This window comes from Moschus berezovskii, chromosome 4, assembly GCF_049115385.1.
Source record: "Moschus berezovskii isolate FMDL1 chromosome 4, NW_MosBer_1.0, whole genome shotgun sequence".
NCBI classification, from domain to species: domain Eukaryota; kingdom Metazoa; phylum Chordata; class Mammalia; order Artiodactyla; family Moschidae; genus Moschus; species Moschus berezovskii.
In genome coordinates this window covers 71,066,007-71,093,476 of record NC_142463.1, presented here as the reverse complement: position 1 = coordinate 71,093,476, position 27,470 = coordinate 71,066,007, and the positions used below count along the sequence as shown (strand labels likewise).

General features: G+C 37.4%; 1 protein-coding gene across 6 annotated transcripts in view; it reads left to right on the top strand.

The window, feature by feature from the left end:
• Positions 1 to 27,470, top strand: part of EVI5 (ecotropic viral integration site 5) — a 245,418-nt gene that overhangs the window by 139,001 nt on the left and 78,947 nt on the right. For 4 of the 6 annotated variants that reach the window (XM_055403208.2, XM_055403206.2, XM_055403205.2 and 1 more), the window contains 4 exons: positions 1,701 to 1,835; positions 7,926 to 8,066; positions 9,188 to 9,346; positions 25,011 to 25,157. In XM_055403208.2, the coding sequence (XP_055259183.1) occupies positions 1,701 to 1,835; positions 7,926 to 8,066; positions 9,188 to 9,346; positions 25,011 to 25,157 (582 nt within the window). The remainder of the gene's footprint in view (positions 1 to 1,700; positions 1,836 to 7,925; positions 8,067 to 9,187; positions 9,347 to 25,010; positions 25,158 to 27,470) is intronic. The other 2 variants (XM_055403207.2, XM_055403204.2) reach the window with 1 other exon arrangement.

Sequence of the window (27,470 nt, the reverse complement as noted above, 5' to 3'; positions counted from 1 at the left end):
TTAGTCCTTTTTTTTTTTTTTTTTAACACTTGGTTGGATGGGTTGGTTTATACCAGATCAATGGTTCCATTCTCATATTGGCCATTTGGGCTTGATGTGTTCCTTGGGCCCTCCTAATCGAGTCTTAACAAGTAAGCCTGAATTACTGTTGTCAGAGCTTTAGATTAAAGACAAAAGATTCTAGTAGTACTCATACATTAACTGTGATCTAATTAAACAAAAATCATGACACGTGCATTTCGGATGCAGCCATTCTAAAACTGTCATTTTTCTGTTCAGTAAGGTAAGTATTTGCTAAGGTGATATACCTATTGCAGATCTATTTCTTATATTGAAATATTGTTTTAATAGTATAAGAAAGTTACTGGGAGAATAAAACTGAGTTTATAAGTTCTTATTTGCCCAGTAGGTGAACTGTGCATTTTTAAAACATAACTTTTTGAGTAATGGGCAAGGGAGTACTGTATATTTTAATTAAGTATTAATAGTTTTTAAATAGTTTTAATTTGATATCTGTTTTGTCCCTAATATATTAAAGAGTAAAAAGACCCATTATTTACTTATGTTAGTTCAGTAGATTATTCTCTGTAACTCTTATTTTGGAATTTTGAGTTGTCACTATTTTTTAATCACGTAGTAATTACTGTGTGAATTAAATGTGAAGTGATAGTTTATTTTAGGAAGTCTTTTATAGTGGTGAATTAGATGTCTGTTTCCTTTTTTGAACATCTTTGTGTACAAACTAGTTCGAAAGGGGATTTCTTAAGTAGCTACATTGGTGTGAAGTAGGAAAGGAGATGGAAGAGTTTCATCCTTTCATGGTTAATTTCTTTACGCAGCATTGTTGCTTCTAGCAGTCATTTTCATGAGTATATTTAAAGAGATCAGTACATTTCTAACAGCAAATACATTTTTGTTGTTTGGGGATTTAGGATGGTTTACGTTATTATAGATGCCTTATTTTTATTCCTTTTAGTTTAAAATAGAATTTTCAGTAGATTTGGACTTGTCTTCTATAGTCTTTATCAGTGCTGTCTAATATCAATATAATGTGAGCCACATATTCCTTTTAAAGTGCCATAATAAAAGGAGTAACTAACAATGAAATTAATGAATAATGTTTTACTTGATTAAATCAGTATTTTAACTCAGTACATTCAAAATGTTATGAAATTAATAAATAATAGTTTTTTTGATTAAGTTAGTATTTTAATTCTGCATTTGAAATGTTATTTCAACATACAATCAATATTAAAATTAATGAGATATTTTGCCTTTTTATTTCACATTAAGCCTTCAAAATCCAGTTTGTATTTTACACTTACAACCTTTCTTAATTTGACTAGCCACATTTCAAGTGCTCAGTAACTGTATATGACTGGTGGTTATGGTGTTGTTCAGTTCAGGTCTATAGAGCTGGAACAAATTCTTAGTATTTGGATGAATGGATAGATAAAAGAAGATATTTATCTTCTATGAATTGGATTCGATTATAAACACCTGATAATGTGATCATCATGATAGATATCAAACCTGGAATTTTTTATATTCTGGAAAGGAGATAAGCTGGAAATACAAGGTGGATGGAACTTTTACAATCTGGTTACCCTCAATAGCGGTATTGTGTAATTGCACTTATTTTTATTGTATATACATGTTCAAACTTCTGAAAAATTTCAGTGTATGTCTATAACTTGTAGCATAAATGCAGTTCCAACTACAATGAAGATTTTGTGCTACAGCTAGAGAAGGAATTGGTCCAAGCCCGTCTGAGTGAAGCTGAGTCTCAGTGTGCGCTGAAGGAAATGCAAGATAAAGTTTTGGATATAGAAAAGGTAAGAACAACATAAAGACTGTCATTCCCAAACTAGAGGACATGATAGATATTTAAGTGCTTATCGAGTGGTGAAATTTGGCATGGTTTTTTGCACATTAAAAATCTTACATGTTAGTTATAAGAGAGGAAAGGAAAAAACACATGATTCCTATTTAATTTTTATTGTTGCTATACTAAAAGCCCCATATTTTGGGTAAAAATAGAGATTAAAGTCCTTTTAGAGGGAAACAACCAGGATAGTTTTGATATGAGTGATATTTAAATATTGGATAAAAGAAACTTAAGGGGTAGAGATTAACTGTTGTCAAGATAAATAGTACTTAACAGCCTTTAGAGTCACCCAACTATAGCTGACACAGTATCTCTCAGACTGCTGCTGCTAAGTCACTTCAGTCATGCCTGACTCTGTGCAACCCCATAGACGGCAGCCCACCAGGTTCCTCCGTCCCTGGGATTCTCCAGGCACGAATACTGGAGTGGGTTGCCATTTCCTTCTCCAGCACATACATGCATGCTAAGTCGCTTCAGTCGTGTCCAACTCTATGCAACCCTGTGGACAGCAGCCCACCAGGCTCCTCTGTCCATAGGATTCTCTAGGCAAGAATACTGGAGTGGGTTGCCATTTCCTTAAAATCCTGGAGCAAATGGAATGATATGAATTATAACAGTCTACAACGTAGTAATATTACATCTTGGCCATTGACCCAGTACTATTTTTGTTTTTAGTATATGAAATATGCTGAAAACATTCCTCTTAAGCGCATTTCAGTTAATGTAATTATACAGAAGGCAGCAATTTCCTTCTAGAAGAATTAGATTTAGCTGTGAAAAATTTGCCATATATTTGTTAAATTAATTTATGGAGTACCTTTGGGTCAGTGTAGACCACAGTGTATTTTTTAATTTAAAGCCTGTGCTAAACATGAGTAAAAAGAACTAAGACCATAACCACATTTGTAGTTCTTTAAAAAATGGATATTACCATTTTTATCCCAACAGTATATATCACTTGCTTTTCTCCCAATTAAAGGTAAATTTTTAAAAATCCATTGTGAAATTTGCATCCCAAGCATAAAATACACAAATATTCATTTTAATCAGAAATTTCAGCTGAGAAGTGAACATTTTTACTTTGAAATATGTAGATCTGATATATAGAAGTGAATTTTTTGATTGAAACACATTGCAAATGTGTCTTGTTTTTCTTGTAAAAGTAAATTGGTTTAAAGAAATTAACCATTGTTTTCAAATAGTACAGTAGTTTTATCTGCAACAAGTATAGAAATAGACTAGTTAAATACATAAGCATTTCAGGGAAATTTTCATCTGAGTATAACTGTTACAGCTTTCCAAGCTACAGAAAACCATCACAGTTTATATAGGAAGATTTTAGCTGGAGATGTACTTACAGAAGTTAACTAAACCTCTTTTGAAGGTTATTAAAGAACAGATGAGTAGTAGAAATAGAAATACTTTTAGGTTTCTTATAACCTCAGACTTGAGAGTCTGTGTTCCAAATCACAAATTCTGAATCTCACCTATGAAGATCATAGATAATTTGTTTTCTCATCTATGAAATCATTGGTCTATGATTTCTCATCTATGTTTTTCATCTTATGAAATCATAGATAATTTGGGTTTTCTCAAATTATCTTTTCTCATCTGTGAAACCATAGATAATTTGGGTTCTGTGTTGCATTTGTTTTTTTTAGGTAGTATCTAGGTAGGAATCAGTGAATTAAAATGGACTGGAATGGGTGAATTTAACTCGGATGACCATTACATCTACTACTGTGGGCAGGAATCCCTTAGAAGAAATGGAGTAGCCATCATGGTAAACAAAAGAGTCCGAAATGCAGTACTTGGATGCAATCTTAAAAACAACAGAATGATTTCTGTTCGTTTCCAAGGCAAACCATTCAATATTACAGTAATCCAGGCCTATGCCCCAACCAGTAACGCTGAAGAAGCCGAAGTTAATCGGTACTATGAAGACCTACAAGACCTTTTAGAACTAACACCCAAGAAAGATGTCCTTTTCATTATAGGGGACTGGAATGCAAAAGTAGGAAGTCAAGAAACACCTGGAGTAACAGGCAAATTTGGCCTTGGAGCACGGAATGAAGCAGGGCAAAGGCTAATAGAGTTTTGTCAAGAGAATGCACTGGTCATAGCAAACACCCTCTTCCAACAACACAAGAGAAGACTCTACACATGGACATCACCAGATGGTCAACACCGAAATCAGATTGATTATATTCTTTGCAGCCAAAGATGGAGAAGCTGTATACAGTTAGCGAAAACAAGACCAGGAGCTGACTGTGGCTCAGATCATGAACTACTTATTGCGAAATTCAGACTTAAATTGAAGAAAGTAGGGAAAACCACTAGACCATTCAGATATGACCTAAATCAAATCCCTTATGATTATACAGTGGAAGTGAGAAATAGATTTAAGGGACTAGATCTGATAGAGTGCCTGATGAACTCTGGACGGAGGTTCGTGACATTGTACAGGAGACAGGGACCAAGACCATCCCCACGGAAAAGAAATGCAAAAGAGCGAAATGGCTGTCTGAGGAGGCCTTACAAATAGCTGTGAAAAGAAGAGAGGCGAAAAGCAAAGGGGAAAAGGAAAGATATAAGCATCTGAATGCAGAGTTCCAAAGAATAGCAAGAAGAGATAAGAAAGCCTTCCTCAGTGATCAATGCAAAGAAATAGAGGAAAACAACAGAATAGGAAAAACAAGAGACCTCTTCAAGAAAATTAGAGATTCCAAGGGAACATTTCATGCAAAGATGGGCTCGATAAAGGACAGAAATGGTATGGACCTAACAGAAGCAGAAGATATTAAGAAGAGGTGGCAGGAATACACAGAAGAACTGTACAAAAAAGATCTTCACAAGCAAGATAGTCACGATAACGTGATCACTGACCTAGAGCCAGACATCTTGGAATGTGAAGTCAAGTGGGCCTTAGAAAGCATCACTACTAACAAAGCTAGTGGAGGTGATGGAATTCCAGTTGAGCTATTTCAAGTCTTGAAAGATGATGCTGTGAAAGTGCTGCACTCAATATGCCAGCAGATTTGGAAAACTCAGCAGTGGCCACAGGACTGGAAAAGGTCAGTCTTCATTCCAGTCCCAAAGAAAGGCAATGCCAAAGAATGCTCAAACTACCGCACAATTGCACTCATCTCACACGCTAGTAAAGTCATGCTCAAAATTCTCCAAGCCAGGCTTCAGCAGTATGTAAACTGTGAACTCCCAGATGTTCAAGCAGGTTTTAGAAAAGGCAGAGGCACCAGAGATCAAATTGCCAACATCCGCTGGATCATGGAGAAAGCAAGAGAGTTTCAGAAAAACATCTATTTCTGCTTCATTGACTATGCCAAAGCCTTTGACTGTGTGGATCACAATAAACTGTGGAACATTCTGAAAGAGATGGGAATATCAGACCACCTGACCTGCCTCTTGAGAAACCTGTATGCAGGTCAGGAAGCAACAGTTAGAACTGGACATGGAACAACAGACTGGTTCCAAATAGGAAAAGGTGTACGTCAAGGTTGTATATTGTCACCTTGCTTATTTAACTTCTATGCAGAGTACATCATGAGGAACGCTGGGCTGGAAGAAGCACAAGCTGGAATCAAGATTGCTGGGAGAAATATCAATAACCTCAGATATGCAGATGACACTACCCTTATGGCAGAAAGTGAAGAGGAACTCAAAAGCCTCTTGATGAAAGTGAAAGAGGAGAGTGAAAAGGTTGGCTTGAAGCTCAACATTCAGAAAACGAAGATCATGGCATCTGGTCCCATCACTTCATGGGAAATAGATGGAAAAACAGTGGAAACAGTCTCAGACTTTATTTTTTTGGGCTCCAAAATCACTGCGCATGCTGATTGCAGCCAGGAAATTAAAAGACGCTTACTCCTTGGAAGGAAAGTTATGACCAACCTTAATAGTATATTAGAGAGTTGGACTATGAAGAAAGCTGATCACTGAAGAATCGATGCTTTTGAACTGTGGTGTTGGAGAAGACTCTTGAGAGTCCCTTATACTGCAAGGAGATCCAACCAGTCCATTCTAAAGGAGATCAATCCTGGGTGTTCATTGGAGGGACTGATGCTGAAGCTGAAACTGCAATACTTTGGCCACCTCATGCGACGAGTTGACTCACTGGAAAAGACTCTGATGCTGGGAAAGGTTGGGGGCGGGAGGAGAAGGGGACGACAGAGAATGAGATGGCTGGATGGCATCACCGACTTTGTGGACATGAGTTTGAGTGAACTCCGGGAGTTGGTGATGGACAGGGAGGCCTGGCGTGCTGTGATTCATGGGGTTGGGGAGAGTCGGACACGACTGAGCGACTGAACTGAACTGAACTGAGGTAGTATCTAGCCATTGATTCAGAAACTCACAAACAATGGACATGAAAGAGCCTCAAATTCTTAACTGTTTCTTAATGAAATAGAACAGGATATAACTATAGTTAATAGTGGAATAAATGTGCTAGAAATCTACTTGCTATTTTTATATTATCTTTGGAAAACTTTTTCTCCTATTTGTTGAGAAAAAAGCCAGAAAAAAAAAAAAAAAGCCTAATGGGGAGTATTCTGGGCTCCATGATTTAGTTGAGTCTGGATCTTTCTGTTTTGAATATTTGGAAGAAGGAAATGTTCTTGGGTCCAATTTAAAAATGGAGTTTTAAAGTAGCTTTGTTGGTATTCATGCTTCCTGTGGTTAATTTCTTCATGCAAGATAGTTTTTCTTAAAATACATATACAGTGATTTTCTAGTTTTCAGTTGAGAAAATATTTAAAATCCATCACAAAAAATGTGTAGTTGACAAGAATAACTTTATTCAGCCATCTCTGTGGGCTAAAATGTTAATGAAATATTTTGGAGATAGAAAATTTTGTAGACTTGGAACTTAGTTTCCTTAAGGAACTTTTATTACAGCCTAATTTAGAATTCTTTGGTCATTCCTGAGAGCAGTTTAATATGGCAACCCTATATCCTAAGATGGGTCTTTCAGGACCCATCTTGTACCCTTGAAGGAAATACTTAGATTATCTTAGAACTAATTTCTTGAGTGTTGATTAGTCACAATAGTGACTAATGTACAGATATTTTATACTCCTTTTCCAAAGTGGTGTGTTGAAAAAACAAAACAAAGTTTAAACTGTTCTCTTCCATAAATCTTTAAAATAAAAATGATGTTCATTCTTTGTTTGAGGTCCTAATCAGAGGTTAGTATGTTTATTGCCATGTTGAAAAACATTTTTAATCTTGTTGCTCCATAATTCTGATTAGTATTTTATTAAAATAGAATTAGACTCTCTGTGTCCTTAAAATTAAAGACAGTTCCTTCCTTGTGTGAATGTAAAACGTGCATTGGAAAAGTTTGCCAGTTTCTTAAAAATTAAATGTAGAATTACCATCTGATATAGCATTTCTACTCTTTCATATATACTCAAGACAGTTAAAAACATACATCTACACAAAAACTTACATAAATGTCCATAGCAGTGTTAACTCATAGTAACCTCAAAGTGGAAACAACTCACATTTCCATCAACTGATGAATGTATAAATAAAATGTGGCTTATCTGTACCATGAAATTATTATTTGGCAATTTTTAAAAAAAGATGAAATTTGAAAACATGCTGAGTGAAAGAAGTTAGTCATAAAAGGCCATAAATTGTATGATTGCATTTGTATGAAATATTCAAAATAGGCAAATTCATAGAGACATAGATTAGTGATTGTCAGGGCTTGGGGCTGTAGAAAACATAGAGTAACTGCTAATGGGTGTAGGGTTTGTTGGGGGTGATTAAAATGTACTGAAATTAGTTTGTGATGATGGTTGTATAACCCTGTGAATACTCTTTAAAAACCACTGACTAATGTTCATTATAGGATAAGTTTTATAGTTTGTGGATTACATCTCAATAAGATTGTATCAAATTAAGCACAATTACATATGAGATAAAATAGCTCTTGTTATTTTGCTGTATTGTTGTATGTGCTATATTTTATTCTTTAAAAAAAAATCCCCAATTAAATTCTCTCTTGCTTTAGAGAAACAACTCCTTTCCTGATGAGAATAACATTGCAAGACTTCAGGAAGAACTCATTGCTGTGAAACTGAGAGAAGCAGAAGCTATTATGGGTTTGAAAGAGCTTAGACAACAAGTTAAGGATTTGGAGGAACACTGGCAGGTATATGAGTATATTTTGTGTGCTTTTTAAAAAAAATGTAAAATCTGAATATCCATTTTGTGTAAATTTGAAGTAGTTAACAATCAACACTAGGGTTTGAATTTAAAGTGAGAAAGACTCTGTTAGGTACAAAACTGAGAACATTTAGAAACTGAAAGTACTTTTAAGCTTTTTTCTCTTTGATTTTTAGAATTAAATAAAGTGTAAAATAGAGACCAAGTCATATTTTTGTTGTCTTATTATACGATTGTGATTTGTGTTAGCTTTTTCTAAAGAACTAAGAGAAAATATTTTTTTATATTGTACTTATTTCTTCTGTTGTTAAATTCATTGGTCATTATGAAACATCAGAAGGGTGCGTGGCATCAACATAAATTTATGAATTTGTAGCTTCTTTTGAAAATGGTTTTATCACAAAATAAAATAGACATTTAGTTGGTTATATGCCACAAATTTATCCACATATGAGGGAAACTCCTGATAAGTAGCAAAAAAAAGAAAATAGAATCTATAAGACAGAAGGGAGAACGGAAAGAAAAAAAACTGCATATTATTTCAGAAAGTGATCTTGGTATGAATGGGGTGGGGAATATATCTAGCAAAGTTCTTTACATTGCCATGGCTTTTTTTTTTTTTTAAGAAATATCAGAAAGCAATAAACTGGAAATTAAAAACAAATGAAAGAATTTTTTGACAACACTGTTCTTAATTTCTTCTATTGTTTTCCTAATTCATGAATGGTTCCGTTTTCCGCTTTCCTTGGGATTTCACTACAAAATAATGTAAAAATCTCTCAGGGAAAAATGAGGATAAAAATTATATTTTTTACAATAATTAATCTACAGAATAAAAAATATTTGAACTGTGTCTGAGTTTATATCCCAAATCTGCCACTTACTGGCTGTGGGACCTTTCTGGAGTTAATCACAATTTCCAGTTTCTTTTCTGTATAGTGAAAATAATAGCGTTTAACTTTTAAGATTTTCTGGGGATTAAATAAAATGACACATATAAAGTGGGTTATACATACTGGGCCTGAAATAAGTGCTCAGTTCACTTGGCTTTTATTTTAGTGCTGGGAATATTTGTTGCAATATAATTTTTTTTAATTTTTATTTTAGCGCCACTTAGCTCGTACTACTGGAAGATGGAAAGACCCACCTAAGAAAAATGCCATGATTGAGTTACAAGATGAACTGATGACCATCCGACTTAAAGAAGCTGAAACACAAGCAGAAATAAAAGAAATAAAACAGAGGATGATGGAAATGGAAACACAGGTATGATGAAAAAGCCTAATAACTTTAAAAACTATTGTTAACCCATCAAAAGTTTATGCACAATTTGTATCATCCTTACAATAGAGCTAAAAGGTGGGCATATGAAACTGTCTCATCTACAATTTTCTATCCCAAATGAAAAGGACTAAAACGTAATACTATAAATAAATATATATATATATTTGGCCATGCCATGTGGCATGCAGGATCTTAGTTCCCCAACCAGGGTTTGAACCTGTGCCCCCTGTACTGGAAGTTCAGGGGCAATTTTGAGCACTGAACCACTAGCAAAGTCCCAAAACCGATATTCCTTGATAGCAGAGATTTAGTGTCTTCTTTCACTCTTTCAGCAAAGTTTAAGCAAGTCTTAAAACTCTATTTGACTTTGTTTTCTTATTGCACAACCTCAAAGGGAATATTCATGTTGAGCAAAATTTCTTAACTAACATTTTGGGCCAGATAATTTTTTATTGTGCAACTGGACTGTGCATTGTAGTATGTTTAGCCGCATCTCTGGCCTCTAACTACTACCACACCCCTCTACCCTCTATTCAGAAGCACCACACCCCCACCTCCTTATAATGGTCGAAAGCGTCTCCACACAGATGTCAAGTGTCCCCAGGGAGGGAAGATTGCCCCTGCTTGAGAACCACTGATACAGAATATAATGTGAAGGATGCTTCCTAAAATTGTGTAATGTGTGACTGAGCAATTAGTTCCAGAGTTATACTGCTTTCTTCTCAAGTCCCCTGTTTCTCTAATAAATACCATCTCAAATATTCTTGACTTAAAACCTACAAAGTCCTTTTTATGAAACCTATTTGCATTATAAAAGTACATTTGGGATATTTGGTTTTTACATGGTAAATCTATTCTCTGTAATGTTATTTGGTTTTCAAATTACTTTTTCAGTCAGTAGGGGGCATAGTTAACTCATGTATCATTCTATATACTTAAATGTAAAATCATCATCCCAAATTGAACGTGATAGCATAGATATGTAAGTCCTTTAGAATAAATATATCTTATTTTACATTGTTCACAGAGTTATTTTCTTGTGTTTTTCGTAGTAAAAAATAACAAGTAAGATTATGAAAAGTAGATATCCTCCATGGGAGGTTTTATTTAAATGATCAGATTTTATCTCAGTATCTCAATATAGATATTAAATATGCAACCACAACATTTTAGCCAGTGTTCAGGATCTATTTCAGAGTAAATATAAGTAAATGAATCAAACTCAACAAATGTAGTTTTGGGAACTTATGAATACAAAGCAGTATGTAGCCATCAAAGATCTTATACTTGAGAAATCAGTCATGCACAAACTATATTTAATTTCACTATATAAGATGAATGTTAACTAAATTTACTGTGGTAATCATTTCACAATATATGTAAATCAAGTTATGCTGTACACCTTAGACTTACACAATGCTATATGTTCAGTTCAGTCGCTCAGTCGTGTCTGACTCTGCGACCCCATGAACTGCAGCACACCAGGTCTCCCTGTCCATCACCAACTGCCGGAGTCTACCCAAACCTATGTCCATTGAGTTGGTGGTGCCATCCAACCATCTCATCCTCTGTCGTCCCCTTCTCCTCCTGCCTTCAATCTTTCCCAGCATCAGGGTCTTTTCAAATGAGTCAGCTCTTTGCATCAGGTGGCCAAAGTATTGGAGTTTCAGCTTCAACATTAGTCCTTCCAATGAAAACCCAGGACTGATCTCCTTTAGGATGGACTGGTTGGATCTCCTTGCAGTCCAAGGGACTCTCAAGAGTCTTCTCCAAGACCACAGTTCAAAAGCATCAATTCTTCGGCACTCAGCTTTCTTTATAGTGCAACTGTCATATCCATACATGACTACTGGAAAAACCATAGCCTTGACTAGACAGACCTTTGTTGGCAAAATAATGTCTCTGCTTTTTAATATGCTGTCTGGGTTGGTCATAAATTTCCTTCCAAGGAGTAAACGTCTTTTTAATTTCATGGCTGCAGTCACCATCTGCAGTGATTTTGGAACCCCCCAAAATAAAGTCAGCCGCTGTTTCCACTGTTTCCCCATCTATTTCCCATGAAGTGATGGGACCAGATGCCATGATCTTAGTTTTCTGAATGTTGAGCTTTCAGCCAACTTTTTCACTCTCCTCTTTCACTTTCATCCAGAGGCTCTTTAGTTCTTCTTCACTTTCTGCCATAAGGGTGGTGTCATCTGCATATCTGAGGTTATTGTTATTTCTCCCGGCAATCTTGATTCCAGCTTGTGCTTCCTTCAGCCCAGCATTTCTCATGATGTACTCTGCATAGAAGTTAAATAAGCAGGGTGACAATATACAACCTTGACATACTCCTTTTCCTATTTGGAACCAGTCTATTGTTCCATGTCCAATTCTAACTGTTGCTTCCTGACCTGCATACAGGTTTCTCAAGAGGCAGATCAGGTGATGTGGTATTTCCATCACTTTCAGAATTTTCCACAGTTTATTGTGATCTACACAGTCAAAGGCTTTGGCATAGTCAATAAAGCAGAAATAGATGTTTTTCTGGAACTCTCTTGCTTTTTCAATGATCCAGAGTATGTTGGCAATTTGATCTCTGGTTCCTCTGCCTTTTCTAAATCCAGCTTGAACATCTGGAAGTTCACGGTTCATGTATTGCTGAAGCCTGGCTTGGAGAATTTTGAGCTTGACTTTACTAGCATGTGAGATGAGTGCAGTTGTGCAGTAGTTTGAACATTCTTTGGCATTACCTTTCTCTGGGATTGGAATGAAGACTGACCTTTTCCAGTCCTGTGGCCACTGCTGAGTTTTCCAAATTTGCTGGCATATTGAGTGCAGCACTTTCACAGCGTCATCTTTCAGGATTTGAAATAGCTCAACTGGAATTCCCTCACCTCCACTAGCTTTGTTAGTCGTGATGCTTCCTAAGACCCACTTGACTTCACATTCCAGGATGTCTGGTTCTAGGTGAGTGTGAGTGATCACACAATCGTGATTATCTTGGTCGTGAAGATCTTTTTTGTACAGTTTTTCTGTGTATTCTTGCCACCTCTTCTTAATATCTTTTGCTTCTCTTAGGTCGATACCATTTCTGTCCTTTATTGAGCCCATCTTTGCATGAAATGTTCCCTTGGTATCTCTAATTTATCAATAAAGCTGGAAGCACTATATAATTCAGAAATTTGTATTTAGCGAAGTAAATATAAATTGCTGTGGAGAATAGGACAGGACAGGTGGTTTGGAAAACCTAGAAGAAATTTGGAAAGGAGAAAACCTTCCTAAGGAATTTGTATTTTGCATTATATCTGACTAATGGATATGGTTCCTAAATGTCAGTGCATGTACTGGTGATGATCCATGATGCTTTCTCATTGCAAAGTGAGAAAAATAAATAAAAGTAGTGTGGTATGTTGGTTATCTAAAGAATATTTCATTAAACACCCATGTATCCAGCATCCAAATTAAGATATAGGTCCTTGTTGATACATGTAGCTCCAGTTCCTTCATTTTAATGACTTTTAGAAAAGTGTGCCTGCTAAGTATACCTTAGTTTATGGAGCCACTTTCCTGTTTGTACTGACATTTGCTATTACAGACATTGCTGCCCTGAACATTCTTGCATGTTTCCTTGTGTATATCTCCAATAGGAGTTTCTTTAGTACAGGGGTTCTTATCTGTTTTGTGTGCCATGCACCCCTTTGGGAGCCTGAAACCTATGAACCTCTTTTCAAAACAGTATTTTTTAATACATAAAATAAAATATATACGGTTGCAAAGGAACCCAGTTACACTGAGGTACAGTTATCAAAATACAAGTTTGTGATATAGAGTGTGGACACAGAAACATACACAACATATTCCCATTGCAGGAGTCAGGTTTTTCATAATTTAGGTTTTTTTGTACCTGAATTAGATTGTACTATAATTTTCTTTTGCAGGGAGACTTTTATCTGGTTTTGGCACCAAGGTTATAGTAAGCTTGATGAGTGAGTTGGGTTGTATTTAACTTTTTCTATTCTCAGAAGTTATTTGTATGATTGGAATTACCTGTTACTTAAATATTTGCTGGAATTCATTCCTTTTAACTCTTTTTTTGGCCGGGGGGGTGGGGGTGCCATGGGGCAGTTGGGATCTCAGTTCCCCTACCAGGGAATGGAACCCCTGCCTCCTGCAGTGGAAGCAAAGACCACTGAACCACTAGGGAAGTCCCTGGAATTCATTCCTTTAAACAGCCTTGTCTTGTTGTTTTGTGGGCATGTTTAAGCGATACATTTGAAATTCGAGTCTTTAGATGAAGTGGACAATTTCCCAGGGAAATATGTACGGTTTGACTTGATGTGACTTTTGCTTGTTTTTTCCTGGAGCTTCTGGGACCTGTGAATTTGTGACTGCCATGAAATTTTGAAATTTCATGGTCATTATTTCATCACATACTTATTCTCCCACACTCTCTTCTTCGGGGATTCCAGTCACACTTACGTTAAATTGTTGATATTGTCCAGCAACTCTTGGTTATTCTTTGCCTTCCCATTATTTTTCCTCATTGTATTTTGGTTTCTGTTGACTGACCTATTTCTCTTGATTTATCGCTAAGTTCATTGATTCTTTCCTCTACTTTGTGAGTTGTCTGATGAGCCATTGAAGGCATTCTTTACATCTGTTACTATGCTTTTTACTTCTAGTATTTCCTTTTAATTCTTACAGTTTTCGTTTCTTTGCTGATATTACCTATCTGATGTTGCATATCTTTCACCTTTCCCATAGAGCCCTTAATTTAAATTCTCTGTCAGAAAACTTCAATATCTGTGTCATATATGAGGCTGGTTCTGTTTATTGCTTTATCTCTTGAAAGTGTTTTGTTTTTTACCTTTTCCTGTGCTTTGTATTTTTTTTTTTTTAAACTAGATGTTCATCTTGTGTAGGAGAGTAGACTAAAGTAAATGGTTTGTATGCCTGGAAATGGGTACATCTTTCCTTCTGCTAGGCCTTTAACGTGGGGGGTTTGAGTTAATACAGTAAGGAGTTGGGCAGGTTTGAGGTTTGTTGTTTCTGTGGTTACCCTCATTGCACCACAGGCTTCAAATTCCTCTAGCAATGTCTTATTTTTAGGTTAGGGGCTGGTTTGCCAGAGGGTTTTCTCACTATCTTTAGGTCTTCCCTTTGCACAGCATTTGAGGAGTTGTCAGTCCCCAGCAGTGTCCCACTGTTACTTTTGTTCCACAAGAAACTGGAGGAGCAGAGAACACTTCTGCCCTGTTGTTCTGAGAAAGCCACAGTGTTTGGCTGCATTAGTGTGTTCCTGTGTCTGGGGCATTTGGCCTCATTAGTGCTCCTGTCCTATGTGTGTTAGTCACTCAGTTGTGTCTGACTCTTTGCGACCCCATGAACTGTAGCGTACCAGGCTCCTCTGTCCATGGAATTCTTTAGGCAAGAATTCTAGAGTGGGTTGTCATGCCCTTCTCCAGGGGATTGTCCCAACCCAGGGATGAAACCCAGGTCTCCTATATTGCAGGCAGATTCTTTACTCTCTGAACCATCGGGGACCCTATTCCCAAGCTATAGTCCAGCCCCTTCCCCAGATGCACTTGTTTTTCCAGTGCCCAAGTGAAAACAGTATTGTTGTCCTGCTGCTACTGCTAAGTCATTTCAGTCATGTCCGACTCTGTGTGACCCCATAGACGGAAGCCCACCAGGCTCCCCCATCCCTGGGATTCTCCAGGCAAGAACACTGGAGTGGGTTGCCATTTCCTTCTCCAATGTGTGAAAGTGAAAAGTGAAGTCGTCAGTCGTGTCCAACTCTTAGCGACCCCACGGACTGCAGCCTACCAGGCTCCTCCATCCATGGGATTTTCTAGGCAATAGTACTGGAGTGGCTTGCCATTGCCTTCTCCAATGTTGTCCTGCTCCAAGCAAATTAAACCTTTGGTTCCCTAGAGGAGATAAGCAAGGATTTGTGCCCTTTCCCCCTCCCTGAGGCTTGTACCATGGAGATCTCTTTCTCAAGACTCTCATCCGTCTTTTGGTCTGTTCTGTTGAAGAAAAATGTACAAGAGTTTGAGAAGTCTTTTGTCCCCACAGGCTCCACGCTTTCTAACCAGCCCATACTTACGCTCCACCAATTTGATGTTTGTTCTAGCTGAATTATTCTTTTTTTTTTTTGGATAGCAGCAAAAATGGCATCTTTTATTTACAAACATTTGACAGTAGTTTCTCCATCCCTTTCAAAGGGTTGGGTGAAAAAATTGCGGAAGAGATTGAGTTTTGCATGAAGTTGGGAGATTTGGGAACCAGACTATCCAAGCAAGCCAACTTCTGATTCCATGCTCCATATCTCACTGCCTCTGTTTTTTCCTTTTTTTTAACCTCTTCGCCTTCTACCCTGGGAAAATGAATTTTTGTTTTGAGGCTAATTAGTTTACAATATTATATTGGTTTTGCCATACATTGACATGGATCCGCCACAGGTGTACATGTGTTCCCCATCTTGAACCCCCCTCCACCTCCCTCCCCATCCCATCCCTCTGGGTCATCCCAGTGCACCAGCCCCAAGCACCCTGTCTCATGCATTGAACCTGGACTGGCGATTTGTTACACATATGATAATATACATGTTTCAATGCCATACTCCCAAACCATCCTACTCTCGCCCTCTCCCACAGAGTCCAAAAGACTGTTCTATACATCTGTGTCTCTTTTGCTGTCTCGCATACAGGGATATCGTTACCATCTTTCTAAATTCCATAAATATGCATAAGTATACTGTACTGGTGTTTTTTTCTGGCTTACTTTTCTCTGTGTAATAGGCTCCAGTTTCATCCACCTCATTAGAACTGATTCAGATGTATTCTTTTTAATGGCTGAGTAATATTCCATTGTGTATATGTACCACAGCTTTCTTATCCATTCGTCTGCTGATGGACATCTAGGTTGCTTCCATGTCCTGGCTATTATAAACAGTGCTGCGATGAACATTAGGGTACATGTGTCTCTTTGAATTCTGGTTTCCTCAGTGTGTATGCCCAGCAGTGGGATAGCTGGGTCATATGGCAGTTCTATTTCCAGTTTTTTAAGGAATCTCCACACTGTTCTACATAGTGGCTGTACTAGTTTCCTTTCCCACCAACAGTGTAAGAGGGGTTCCCTTTTCTCCCCACCCTCTCCAGCATTTATTGCTTATAGACTTTTGGATAACAGCCATTCTGACTGGTATAAAATGGTATCTCATTGTGGTTTTGATTTGCCTTTCTCTAAGATGGGACAGCAGTGGAAACAGTGTCAAATTTTATTTTTGGGGGCTCCAAAATCACTGCAGATGGTGACTGTAGCCATGAAATTAAAAGACGCTTACTCCTTAGAAGGAAAGTTAGATAGCATATTAAAAAGCAGAGACATTACTTTGCCAACAAAGGTCCATCTAGTCAAGGCTGTGGTTTTTCCAGTGGTCATGTATGGATGTGAGAGTTGGACTGTGAAGAAAGCTGACTGCCGAAGAATTGATGCTTTTGAACTGTGGTGCTGGAGAAGACTCTTGAGTCCCTTGAACTGCAAGGAGATCCAGCCAGTCCGTTCTAGAGGAGATCAATCCTGGATGTTCATTGGAAGGGCTGATGCTAAAGCTGAAACTCCAATACTTTGGCCACCTCATGCGAAGAATTGACTCACTGGAAAAGACTGATGCTGGGAGGGATTGGGGGTGGGAGGAGAAGGGGACAACAGAGAATGAGATGGCTGGATGGCATCACCGACTCGATGGACATGAGTTTGAGTGAACTCCGGGAGTTGATGATGGACAGGGAGGCCTGGCGTGCTGTGGTTCATGGGATCGCGAAGAGTTGGACATGACTAAGTGAACTGAACTGAATAACGAGTGATGTTGAGCATCTTTTCATGTGTTTGTTAGCATCTGCATGTCTTCTTTGGAGAAATGTCTGTTTAGTTCTTTGGCCCATTTTTTGATTGGGTTGTTTATTTTTCTGGAATTGAGCTGCAGGAGTTGCTTGTATATTTTTGAGATGAATCCTTTGTCAGTTGCTTCGTTTGCTATTATTTTCTCCCATTCTGAAGGCTCTTTTCACCTTGCTTATAGTTTCCTTTGTTGTGCAAAAGCTTTTAGTTTTAATTAGGTCCCATTTGTTTATTTTTGCTTTTATTTCCAATATTCTGGGAGGTGGGTCATATTGGATCCTGCTGTGATTTATGTCAGAGAGTGTTTTGCCTATGTTTTCCTTTAGGAGTTTTATAGTTTCTGGCCTTACGTTTAGATCTTTAATCCATTTTGAATTTATTTTTGTGTGTGGTGTTAGAAAGTGTTCTAGTTTCATTTTTTTACAAGTTGTTGACCAGTTTTCCCAGCACCACTTGTTAAAGAGATTGTCTTTTCTCCATTGTATATGCTTGCCTCCTTTGTCAAAGATAAGGTGTATATAGGTGCGTGGATTTATCTCTGGGCTTTCTATTTTGTTCCATTGCTCTATATTTCTGTCTTTTTGCCAGTACCATACTGTCTTGATGACTGTGGCTTTGTAGTAGAGCCTGAAGTCAGGCAGGTTGATTCCTCCAGTTCCATTCTTCTTCCTCAAGATTGCTTTGGCTATTCAAGGTTTTTTGTATTTCCATACAAATTGTGAAATTATTTGTTCTGGTTCTGTGAAAAATACCATTGGTAGCTTGATAGGGATTGCATTGAATCTATAGATTGCTTTGGGTAGTGTACTCATTTTCACTATATTGATTTTTCTGATCTATGAACACTGTATATTTCTCCATCTATTTGTGTCCTCTTTGATTTCTTTCACCAGTGTTTTATAGTTTTCTATATATAGGTCTTTTGTTTCTTTAGGTAGATATATTCCTAAGTGTTTTATTCTTTTCATTGCATTGGTGAATGGAATTGTTTGCTTAATTTCTCTGTTTTCTCATTGTTAGTGTGTAGGAATGCAAGGGATTTCTGTGTGTTGATTTTATATGCTGCAACTTTACTATATTCATTGATTAGCTCTAGTAATTTTCTGGTGGTCTTTAGGGTTTTCTATGTAGAGGATCATGTCATCTGCAAACAGTGAGAGTTTTACTTCTTCTTTTCCAATCTGGATTCCTTTTATTTCTTTTTCTGCTCTGATTGCTGTGACCAAAACTTCCAAAACTATGTTGAATAGTAGTGGTGAGAGTGGGCACCCTTGTCTTGTTCCTGACTTTAGGGTAATGCTTTCAATTTTTCACCATTGAGGATAATGTTTGCTGTGGGTTTGTCATATATAGCTTGTATTATGTTGAGGTATGTTCCTTCTATACCTGCTTTCTGGAGGGTTTTTATCATAAATGATGTTGAATTTTGTCAAAGGCTTTCTCTGCATCTATTGAGATAATCATATGATTTTTATTTTTCAATTTGTTAATATGGTATATTACATTGATTGATTTGCAGATATTGAAGAATCCTTGCATCCCTGGGATAAAGCCCACTTGGTCATGATGTGTGATCTTTTTGATATGTTGTTGGATTCTGTTTGCTAGAATTTTGTTTAGGATTTTTGCATCTATGTTCATCAGTGATATTGGCCTGTAGTTTTCTTTTTTTGTGGCATCTTTGTCTGGTTTTGGTATTAGGGTAATAATGGTGGCCTCATAGAATGAGTTTGGAAGTTTACCTTCCTCTGCCATTTTCTGGAAGAGTTTGAGTAGGATAGGTGTTCTCTCTTCTCTAATTTTTTGGTAGAATACTAGCTGAATTATTCTTAACAACTTCTAGCAGCATCTGCCACAATCCTTCTTAGATTTGGGGCTGATTAGTTGTCCTGTGACCTCTCGGTGTATTCAACAGTAGTCATGAACTTAGAGTTTGGCTGCCCCTTTTTTTTTTTTTAATTGAAAACCAGTGTTCTTTCTGACTCTACATCCTCCATCAGAAATCAAAAGTCTTTATTATGGTGTATTTGAAATTATTTTATTTTATACTCTATCTCTTCGTTTTTTTCTCCTTTCTCGCTTTTTATTGGATTGGTTTTCTTTTTCCTTCTAGTCAGTTCAGTCGCTCAGTCGTGTCCAACTCTTTGCAGCCCTATAGATACAGCACGCCCAGGCTTCCCTGTCCATCACCAACTCCCAAAGCTTGCTCAAGCTCATGTTCATCGAATTGATGATGCAGTCCAATCACCTCATCCTCTGTTGTTCCCTTCTCCTCCTGCCTTCAGTCTTTCCCAGCATCAGGGTCTTTTCCAATGAGACATTTCTTTGCATGAAGTGGCCAAAGTATTGGAGTTTCAGCTTTATCATCAGTCCTTCCAATGTATATTCAGGACTGGTTTCCTTTAGGATTGACTGGTTGGATCTCCCTGTAGTCCAAGGGACTCTCAAGAGTCTTCTCCAACACCACAGTTCAAAAGCATCATTTCTTCAGCGCTCAGCTTTCTTAATGGTTCAATTCTCACATCCATACATGACTACTGGAAAAACCATAGATGGAGCTTTGTTAACAAAGTGTCTCTGCTTTTTAATATGCTGTCTAGGTTTGTCATAGCTTTTCTTCCAAGGAGCAAGCGTCTTTTAATTTCATGACTGCAGTCACCATCTGCAGTGATTTTGGAGCCCAAAAAAATAAAGTCTCTTAGTGTTTCCATTGTTTCCCCATCTATTTGCCATGAGTGATGGGACTGGATGCCATAATCTTCATTTTCTGAATGTTGAATTTTAAGCCAGCTACTTCACTCTTCTCTTTCACTTTCATAAAGAGTCTCTTGAGTTCCTCTTTGCTTTCTGCCATAAGGGTAGTGTCATCTGCATATCTGAGGTTATTGATATTTCTCCTAGAAATCTTGATTCCAGCTTGTGTTTCATCCAGTCCAGCATTTCACATAAGATACTCTGCATATAAGTTAAATAAGCAGGGTGACAATATACAGCCTTGACATACTCCTTTCCTGATTTGGAGCCAGTCTGTTGTTCCATGTCCAGTTCTAACTGTTTTGACCTTCATACAGATTTCTCAGGAGGCAGATAAGGTGATCTGGTATTCCCATATTTTTTGAATTTTATAATTCCTTTTCTTTTCTACCAGTGTTTGTTACCTGGTGGGGGGGGGGGAACTTACCTGATGGAACAAAGTCTAAAGTTACTAATTATCTCTGTTTTTTTCCAAACTGTATTAGGTCCTTAGAAGAACTCCCATGTGCTCTTTCATCTTCTAGTCTTACATCTTACTATTATTGTACCTCCAAATTCCTATTCTTTTTTTACCTACAAATTCCTAGACATTATTATTGTCTTATGGAGTCGGTATTCCTGTGGTTTTGTCTGAAAAGTGAAAGTTGCTCAGTCGTGTCCAGCTCTTTGTGACCACATGGACTGTATAGTCCATGGAATCTCCAGGCCAGAATACTGGAGTGGGAGCCTTTCCCTTCTCCAGGGGATCTTCCCAACCCAGGGATCGAACCCAGGTCTGCTGCATTGCAGGCAGATTCTTTACCAGCTGAGCCACAAGGGAAGCCTATAGTTTTGTCTACCTGCATGCTATTTTTTTTGCTCTCTATTCTTACTTTTATTTAACAGTTGCCCCCCAGTTTCAATAATGAGTTGTAAACTCTCACTTTGTTAAAATAAATGTACTTTTCTCTCCTCTGTGATAGCTGAATATACTTTTATAGGATGAGTTTTTTTTTTTTAAACACTACCAAGTTTTCCTGTTGAGATATCTGCTGGATATTTCACTTTCCACCTTCACAGATACTGATTTTCCCTTGATTTGCCTCTGCTTTACTTTAGCATTCTATAAGTTTTGATATAATGTATTTTGATAACGATTTATTTATATTTATCCCAAATAGTATATGGGACTGATTGTGCTTCCTTGGATGTAGATGCATATGTGATTTTTGTTGTAAAAATTCTCAACTGTTATCATCTTCTTAAGCCATCATAGCTCACTTTTTGGTGGCGGGCAACACCTGTAACGGAGAAGGAACTGGCAAGCCACTCCAGTTCTCTTGCCTAGAAAATCCCATGGATGGAGGAGCCTGGTAGGCTGCAGTCCTTGGGGTCGCTAAGGGTTGGACACAACTGAGCGAGTTCACTTCCACTTTCACACATTGGAGAAGGAAATGGCAACCCACTCCAGTGTTCTTGCCGGGAGAATCCCAGGGATGGGGGAGCCTGGTGGGCTTCTGTCTATGGGGTCGCACAGAGTCAGACACGACTGAAGTGACTTAGCAGCTTATCAACACCTGTAAAGTATATTTTATACCTCTTTATTCTCTTTTCTGTCTCTTGACATCTTCTGGGACACTGATTTTTTCTTCATTGTGTCTAGTTATAGTTGCTTAGTTTTATCTGACTTTTTCCGACCCAATGGACTGTAGCCTGCCAGGCTCCTCTGCCCATGGGGATTCTCCAGGCAAGAATATTGGAGAGGGTTGCCATGCCCTCCTCCAGGGGATCTTCCCAATCTAGGAATCGAACCCAGGTCTCCCACATTGCAGGCAGATTCTTTACTGTCTGAAACACCAGGGAAGCCCAAGAATACTGGAGTGGGTAGCCTGTCTCTTCCCCAGGGGAGTTTCATGACCCAGGAGTCAAACCAGGGTCTTCTGCATTGCAGGTGGATTCTTTACAAGCTGAGCCACCAGGGAAGTCCAACTCTTTGCGACCCCAGGGGCTGTAGCCTGCCAGGCTTCTCAGTCCTCAGAATTCTCTAGGCAAGAATACTGGAGTGGGTTCCTATGCTCTTCTCCAGGAGATCTTCCTGACCCAGGGACTGAACCTGAGTCTCCTGCATTGCAGACAGATTCTTTACTGACTGAGCCACCAGGGAAGCCCTCATTGTGTTTAATCTCCTATTTAACCCTTTAATTGAATTTATTATCAATGTCTGTTAATTTTGGAAATTATATTTGGTTATCTTTCAAATTTGCTGATATTTTGACATTGACTAGTTCTTTGTTTATGCTTCTTTTTATGTTTAATATGTAAATATGTAAACTATTTTGTATAAAATCCTTATGCGATTATTATCTAGAGTTCGTAAGAATCTAATGTATTTTTTGTCTGCCATTTCTCACTCATAGTCACTTCTTGGGTTTTAATTATTTGTGTGAGTATTTTGCAGTTTTGGAGCATGGAATGGTAGGGGTACAAAGAGGAGTTTTGGAGTGTATGTTGAAGGTGTGTCCCTCTGAAGTATAGTTATTTGTTTTAATGGTAAGACAGAGATAGATAAGATAGAGATAAGACAGTAAAAAAAGGTTGTGGAACATTTTGAATATGGTTAAGAAGTTCACTCTTAACTTTGTAGACAGACTGCTCATTGATTGAAAGTGAGAAAGAAGAGAGTAGAGGATGGTCTTAGGAAGGAGGCATTACTTCTGTAGGTCAGGAAGGTGAACAGTGAAAATAAAGAAACCTGGAAGTGGTGGAACATGTTTGAGCCTAAATCTATCAGGTGATACAGATTTTAAAATGAAAACTGGAGGCAGGATCATTTGCATAGAATGAGATAGAAGAGGTTTAGTAATAGTAATAACCGAGTATTTGTTAAATGTCTTCTATTTCAGGCATTAGGAGAGAACTACTTTCATAAACTTTTCTCATGTAATTCTCACAACACAGCCTTAAAAGTCAAGCAGTAATATCTACACTTCTATCAGTGTACTAAAACTTGATAGAATTAGATAACTTCACCAAGGTTGAGGAATTGTTAAATGAGGAGCCAGATTTTGCCTGTGTTTGGTTATGAAAATGCTTACTCTTTCTTTCAGGCCCCTAATAGAGTGATTTAGGATTGAGAGAATTCAAGCTGACTCAAGCCTGAATATGAAAACTACCTCATGTCAATGAATTCATGATCTATACTGTTAAGGTCCTATTGTATGGCAAAGGGAACTATATTCAATATCCTATAATAAACCATAATGGAAAAGTATTTAAAACAGGGGGGGAAATATATATATATATATATAATTGAATATATATATATATATAATTGAATCACTTTGCTGTATCCCAGAAACTAAAAGGGCTTCCCTGGTGGCTCAGACAGTAAAGAATCTGCCTGTAATCCAGGAGACCTGGGTTCAGTCCCGGTGTCAGGAAGATCTCCTGGAGAAGGGAATGGCAACCCACTCCAGTATTCTTGGCTGGAGAATCCCAGGGACAGAGGAGGTTAGGAGGTTACAGTTCATGAAGTACAAAGAGTCAGACTGAGCGACTGACACTTTCACTTTCAGAAACTAAAACAACATTGTAAATCAGCTATACTTCAATAAAAATAAATAAAAGATCTATGTTTTATAGCATGTGCTATAGTTATAATGGTGGCTCAGAGGTTAAAGCGTCTGCCTGCAATGCAGGAGACCTGGGTTCGATCCCTGAGTCGGGAAGATCCTCTGGAGAAGGAAATGGCAACCCACTGCAGTGCTCTTGCCTGGAGAATCCCATGGACGGAGGAGCCTGGTGGGCTACAGTCCACGGGGTCGCAAAGAGTCGGACACGACTGAGCGACTTCACTTCACTTCACTTCATAGTTATAATACACTAAGAGTCTAGCATATTTTGAGTTCTTACTGTATATTAAACTCTGTTACATGTGTTATCTCATTTAATTGTAAAGACAATTAAATGAGAAATAGATAGTATTTTACATATGGTTTTCTTTAAAAAAAAAAAAAGTATTATTGTTGTGTTGTCACTAAGTCTTGTCCAGCTGTTTTGCAGCCCCATGGACTGTAGCCTGTCTGGCTTCTCTGCCTGTGGGATTTCCCAGACAAGAATACTGGAGTGAGTTGCCATTTTCTTCTCCAGAGGATCTTCCCAACTTAAGGATCCATCCCAAGTCTCCTGCATTGCAGGAGATTCTTTACCACTGAGTCACCTAGGAAGCCCTGTGTACATTTTTCAAATGAGGAAATAGAAATTAGATATTAATTAGTTTGTTTAATCACCAAATAGTAAGCCAGAATTCAAAGCTAGTCCATAAGCCATAAAAACAGACTGTGCTCTACATTGTAGGAATGTAGTTAAGATGACACAGTTTGTGACATCAAAAAGTTTGCAGTTCAGTAAGTGGTGGTGATATCTTTTCAGCGGTCTGTGCTTTCTTTTGTGAACTGGAAAGGGGAGTTAAATACATCATATCTCTGTATCTGTCTGTTTATACCATATTGCCTATTTCAGAAATTAATACCTACAAGTTCTATATAACCATCCTTATAGTTTAAAGATATTTATTGTATGAATGGTAAATGGGTCTTTAATGAAAGTTTCTCATGTGAACCTTATGCATTCTTTTGATTTTTAAAGCAGTTTTATAATTTTTTTAAGTATTTAACTATCTGTTGAACAAAATAGACCTATAACTAACAATAACATTGAAAATATTGCTGAGACATAATATACACACGTAGAAGTTTATAAGTTTTGTGATAGTCATGTCCGACTCTTTGCTACCCTATGGGCTGTAGCCCACCAGGTTCCTCTGTCCATGGCATTCTTCAGGCAAGAATACTGAAATGGGTTCCAATTCCCATCTCCAGGGGATCTTCCCAACCCAGGGATTGAACCCTGGTCTCCTGCACTGCAGGCAGATACTTTACCATCTGAGCCACCAGTTTTTTCAGGCCTTTTATCTGTATTCTGGTATTTATTTTTTTTATCTGTATTCTGTATTTATAATTGTTAGAACCAGATCAATAGTAATCATCTTCGAAGAGCAGAGCAAGAGGTGATCAATCTACAGGAGAAGGTGCAATATCTTTCTGCACAGAACAAAGGATTGCTTACCCAACTGAGTGAAGCAAAGCGCAAACAAGCAGAGATCGAATGCAAGGTAAACATATCAACTAGCAAGTTTATGTTTTAGTCAATATAATAATGTTTTGTTGCTTTTGTTTTTATCTCATCACTGAGTACATTATCATAAAACTAAAAGAAGCTAGTCTTATTTCCTACTTTTCCTGAACTTAGTTTGGCAGTTGCTTTTGGGCCAGGTTACCTCATCATGCTCTGGGTAAATTTCAGGCTGAAAGCTTCATTTTCAACCACTTGGTTAGGAAATTAAGTTAACCAAGTGATTGAAGGTTGATATCTCTGTTGACCTGTAGCCCATTAAAACTGAAATTTTTAATGTCTCAACCAGAAAGATAGGTAATTTAGAGAAGTTGGGTCTACTCTGCTTTGATTGGCACCTTATTAGTGGGCTGTCAATATTGATGTGTGTTTTCTGGATAGAGAATAAAAGAGCTAATGTACCTAAGGGTTGGCAAAATTGTGTGCATTTCATGTTATTATTTTAATCACTCTTTACATTTTTTATGGAGTGTTTGGATTCATAAAGCATGGAAAAGTTTTTGAATGCAAGTATTTTTTTCCTTAAATAAATTTATAATACAGCAATGATGAGAGAGAAAGTGAAGTTGGGAAATGGGGTAGGAGGAGAGGCGTTGTATGTGTGTGTGTGTGAGAAATAACTAGAGAGATGACTGTGGTGAACATTAGAATGAATTAATGAGGGCAAGTTTCGTTTTATGAGATTTTTTTAAAAAACTAGACATTCATCTTTCCATGGTGAGAGAATAGGAATAATGCCCTTTGAAGATTCCAGCCTTATTATTCTGTGATAAGAAATAAGACTTTCAATGGCAGATATAAAGCTGTAATTCCATCAACTTGTTCTAGTGTCATTAAAAACCAAAAGTGAACCTTGAGTGGTTTATCAGTGTCACTGAAATCCAGAGATGAAATTACATCCTAATAAATATGCATGACTGTTACAGTTTACTCTGACAGAAATCTGTAGGCAGTACTGAAATTCGTACTAATATAAGAGTCCCTCCTGAAGTATGTGACTAAGTGTGCTTTTTTTTTTCTGTTTTGTGGAATCTTAATTCTTGGACCTGGGATTGAACCCAAGCCATGGCAGGGAAAGCATTGAGTCCTAACCATTGGACTACCAGGAAATTCCCTAGGCTAATTTAAAAATAAGATGATATAACATGAGATTACATCAGTTTGATTTATTATACTAATATCTTTTTCAGTTTTTTATTTTGCAGTGTCTTCCTGACTTATTTTTAATAAAGAACTAAATTTAGTATTTTATTATTGATATATTTTCCTTTAAACATGTTGATAACATTGTTACTGAATTTAATATTGTACCCCAAATACCTTAGCACCTTTTAATCAAAGTAAAGTATTATTTGGAAATAAATATTTGGGGAATTTGCTGATGAAAATAATTGTTTGCTTTGAATTTGTGTAAGTAATGGGCCCACATTCAGAATTCTGAGAACTGATATGAGATCTTATTTAACTTTAACTTTTCATTAATACCTCTGTAAAGTATATACAGATGCTGATTTTGAGATCTCCCCTGTGTTTAAAGTGTATATTGATTTCTTCAAATTTTTAAATGCCTTTTGAAGATTTCCAGCATGACCAATGTTAATTGTCACCCTAGCACTTAGCACATTCTGATTTAAGTGTTAAAATATTTTATTTGTCATATTGAAACAGTTCAGCAATAAACCTCACTTTTTCAAGAGAGCTAGTCTTTCAGTTATATAAATCTGATAGTTTTCATTTCATTTCCTGTGATTATAGCTTGTGATTTGTTGATAAGTAATTATTAAAGCTCATGCTATTTTTCATTGATGAAAAGCAGGATACTGTTTTTGCTTGTTTTTAATTTCTTTTTTTCTTGGCTGCGCTGGGTCTTTGTTGCTGCATGCAGGCTTTCTCTAGTTGTGGTGAGCGGGGGCTACTCTTCATTGTGGCGTGCGGGCTTCTCATTGTGGTGGCTTCTGTTATTGGGGAGCACAGGCTCTTGGCACTTGCTCTTCAGTAGGTGTGGTACACAGTCTTAGTTGCTATGGCATGTGGAATCTTTCAGAACCAGGGACTGAACCCGTGTTCCCTGCATTGGCAGACAGATTCTCATCCACCATACCACTGGGGAAGTCTGGGATACTGTTTTTAATATTAGCATTATTTTCCCTCTGTAACTGAATTTGAATGTTCCCACTTAAAACAGTATAAGTCTAAGATCCCCAATATGAAAATCCAAAACACTTTGAAACCTAAATCTTTTCATAAATTTCACACAGATTCATTTGGAAGCAGAACTTGATTTGAACTAATA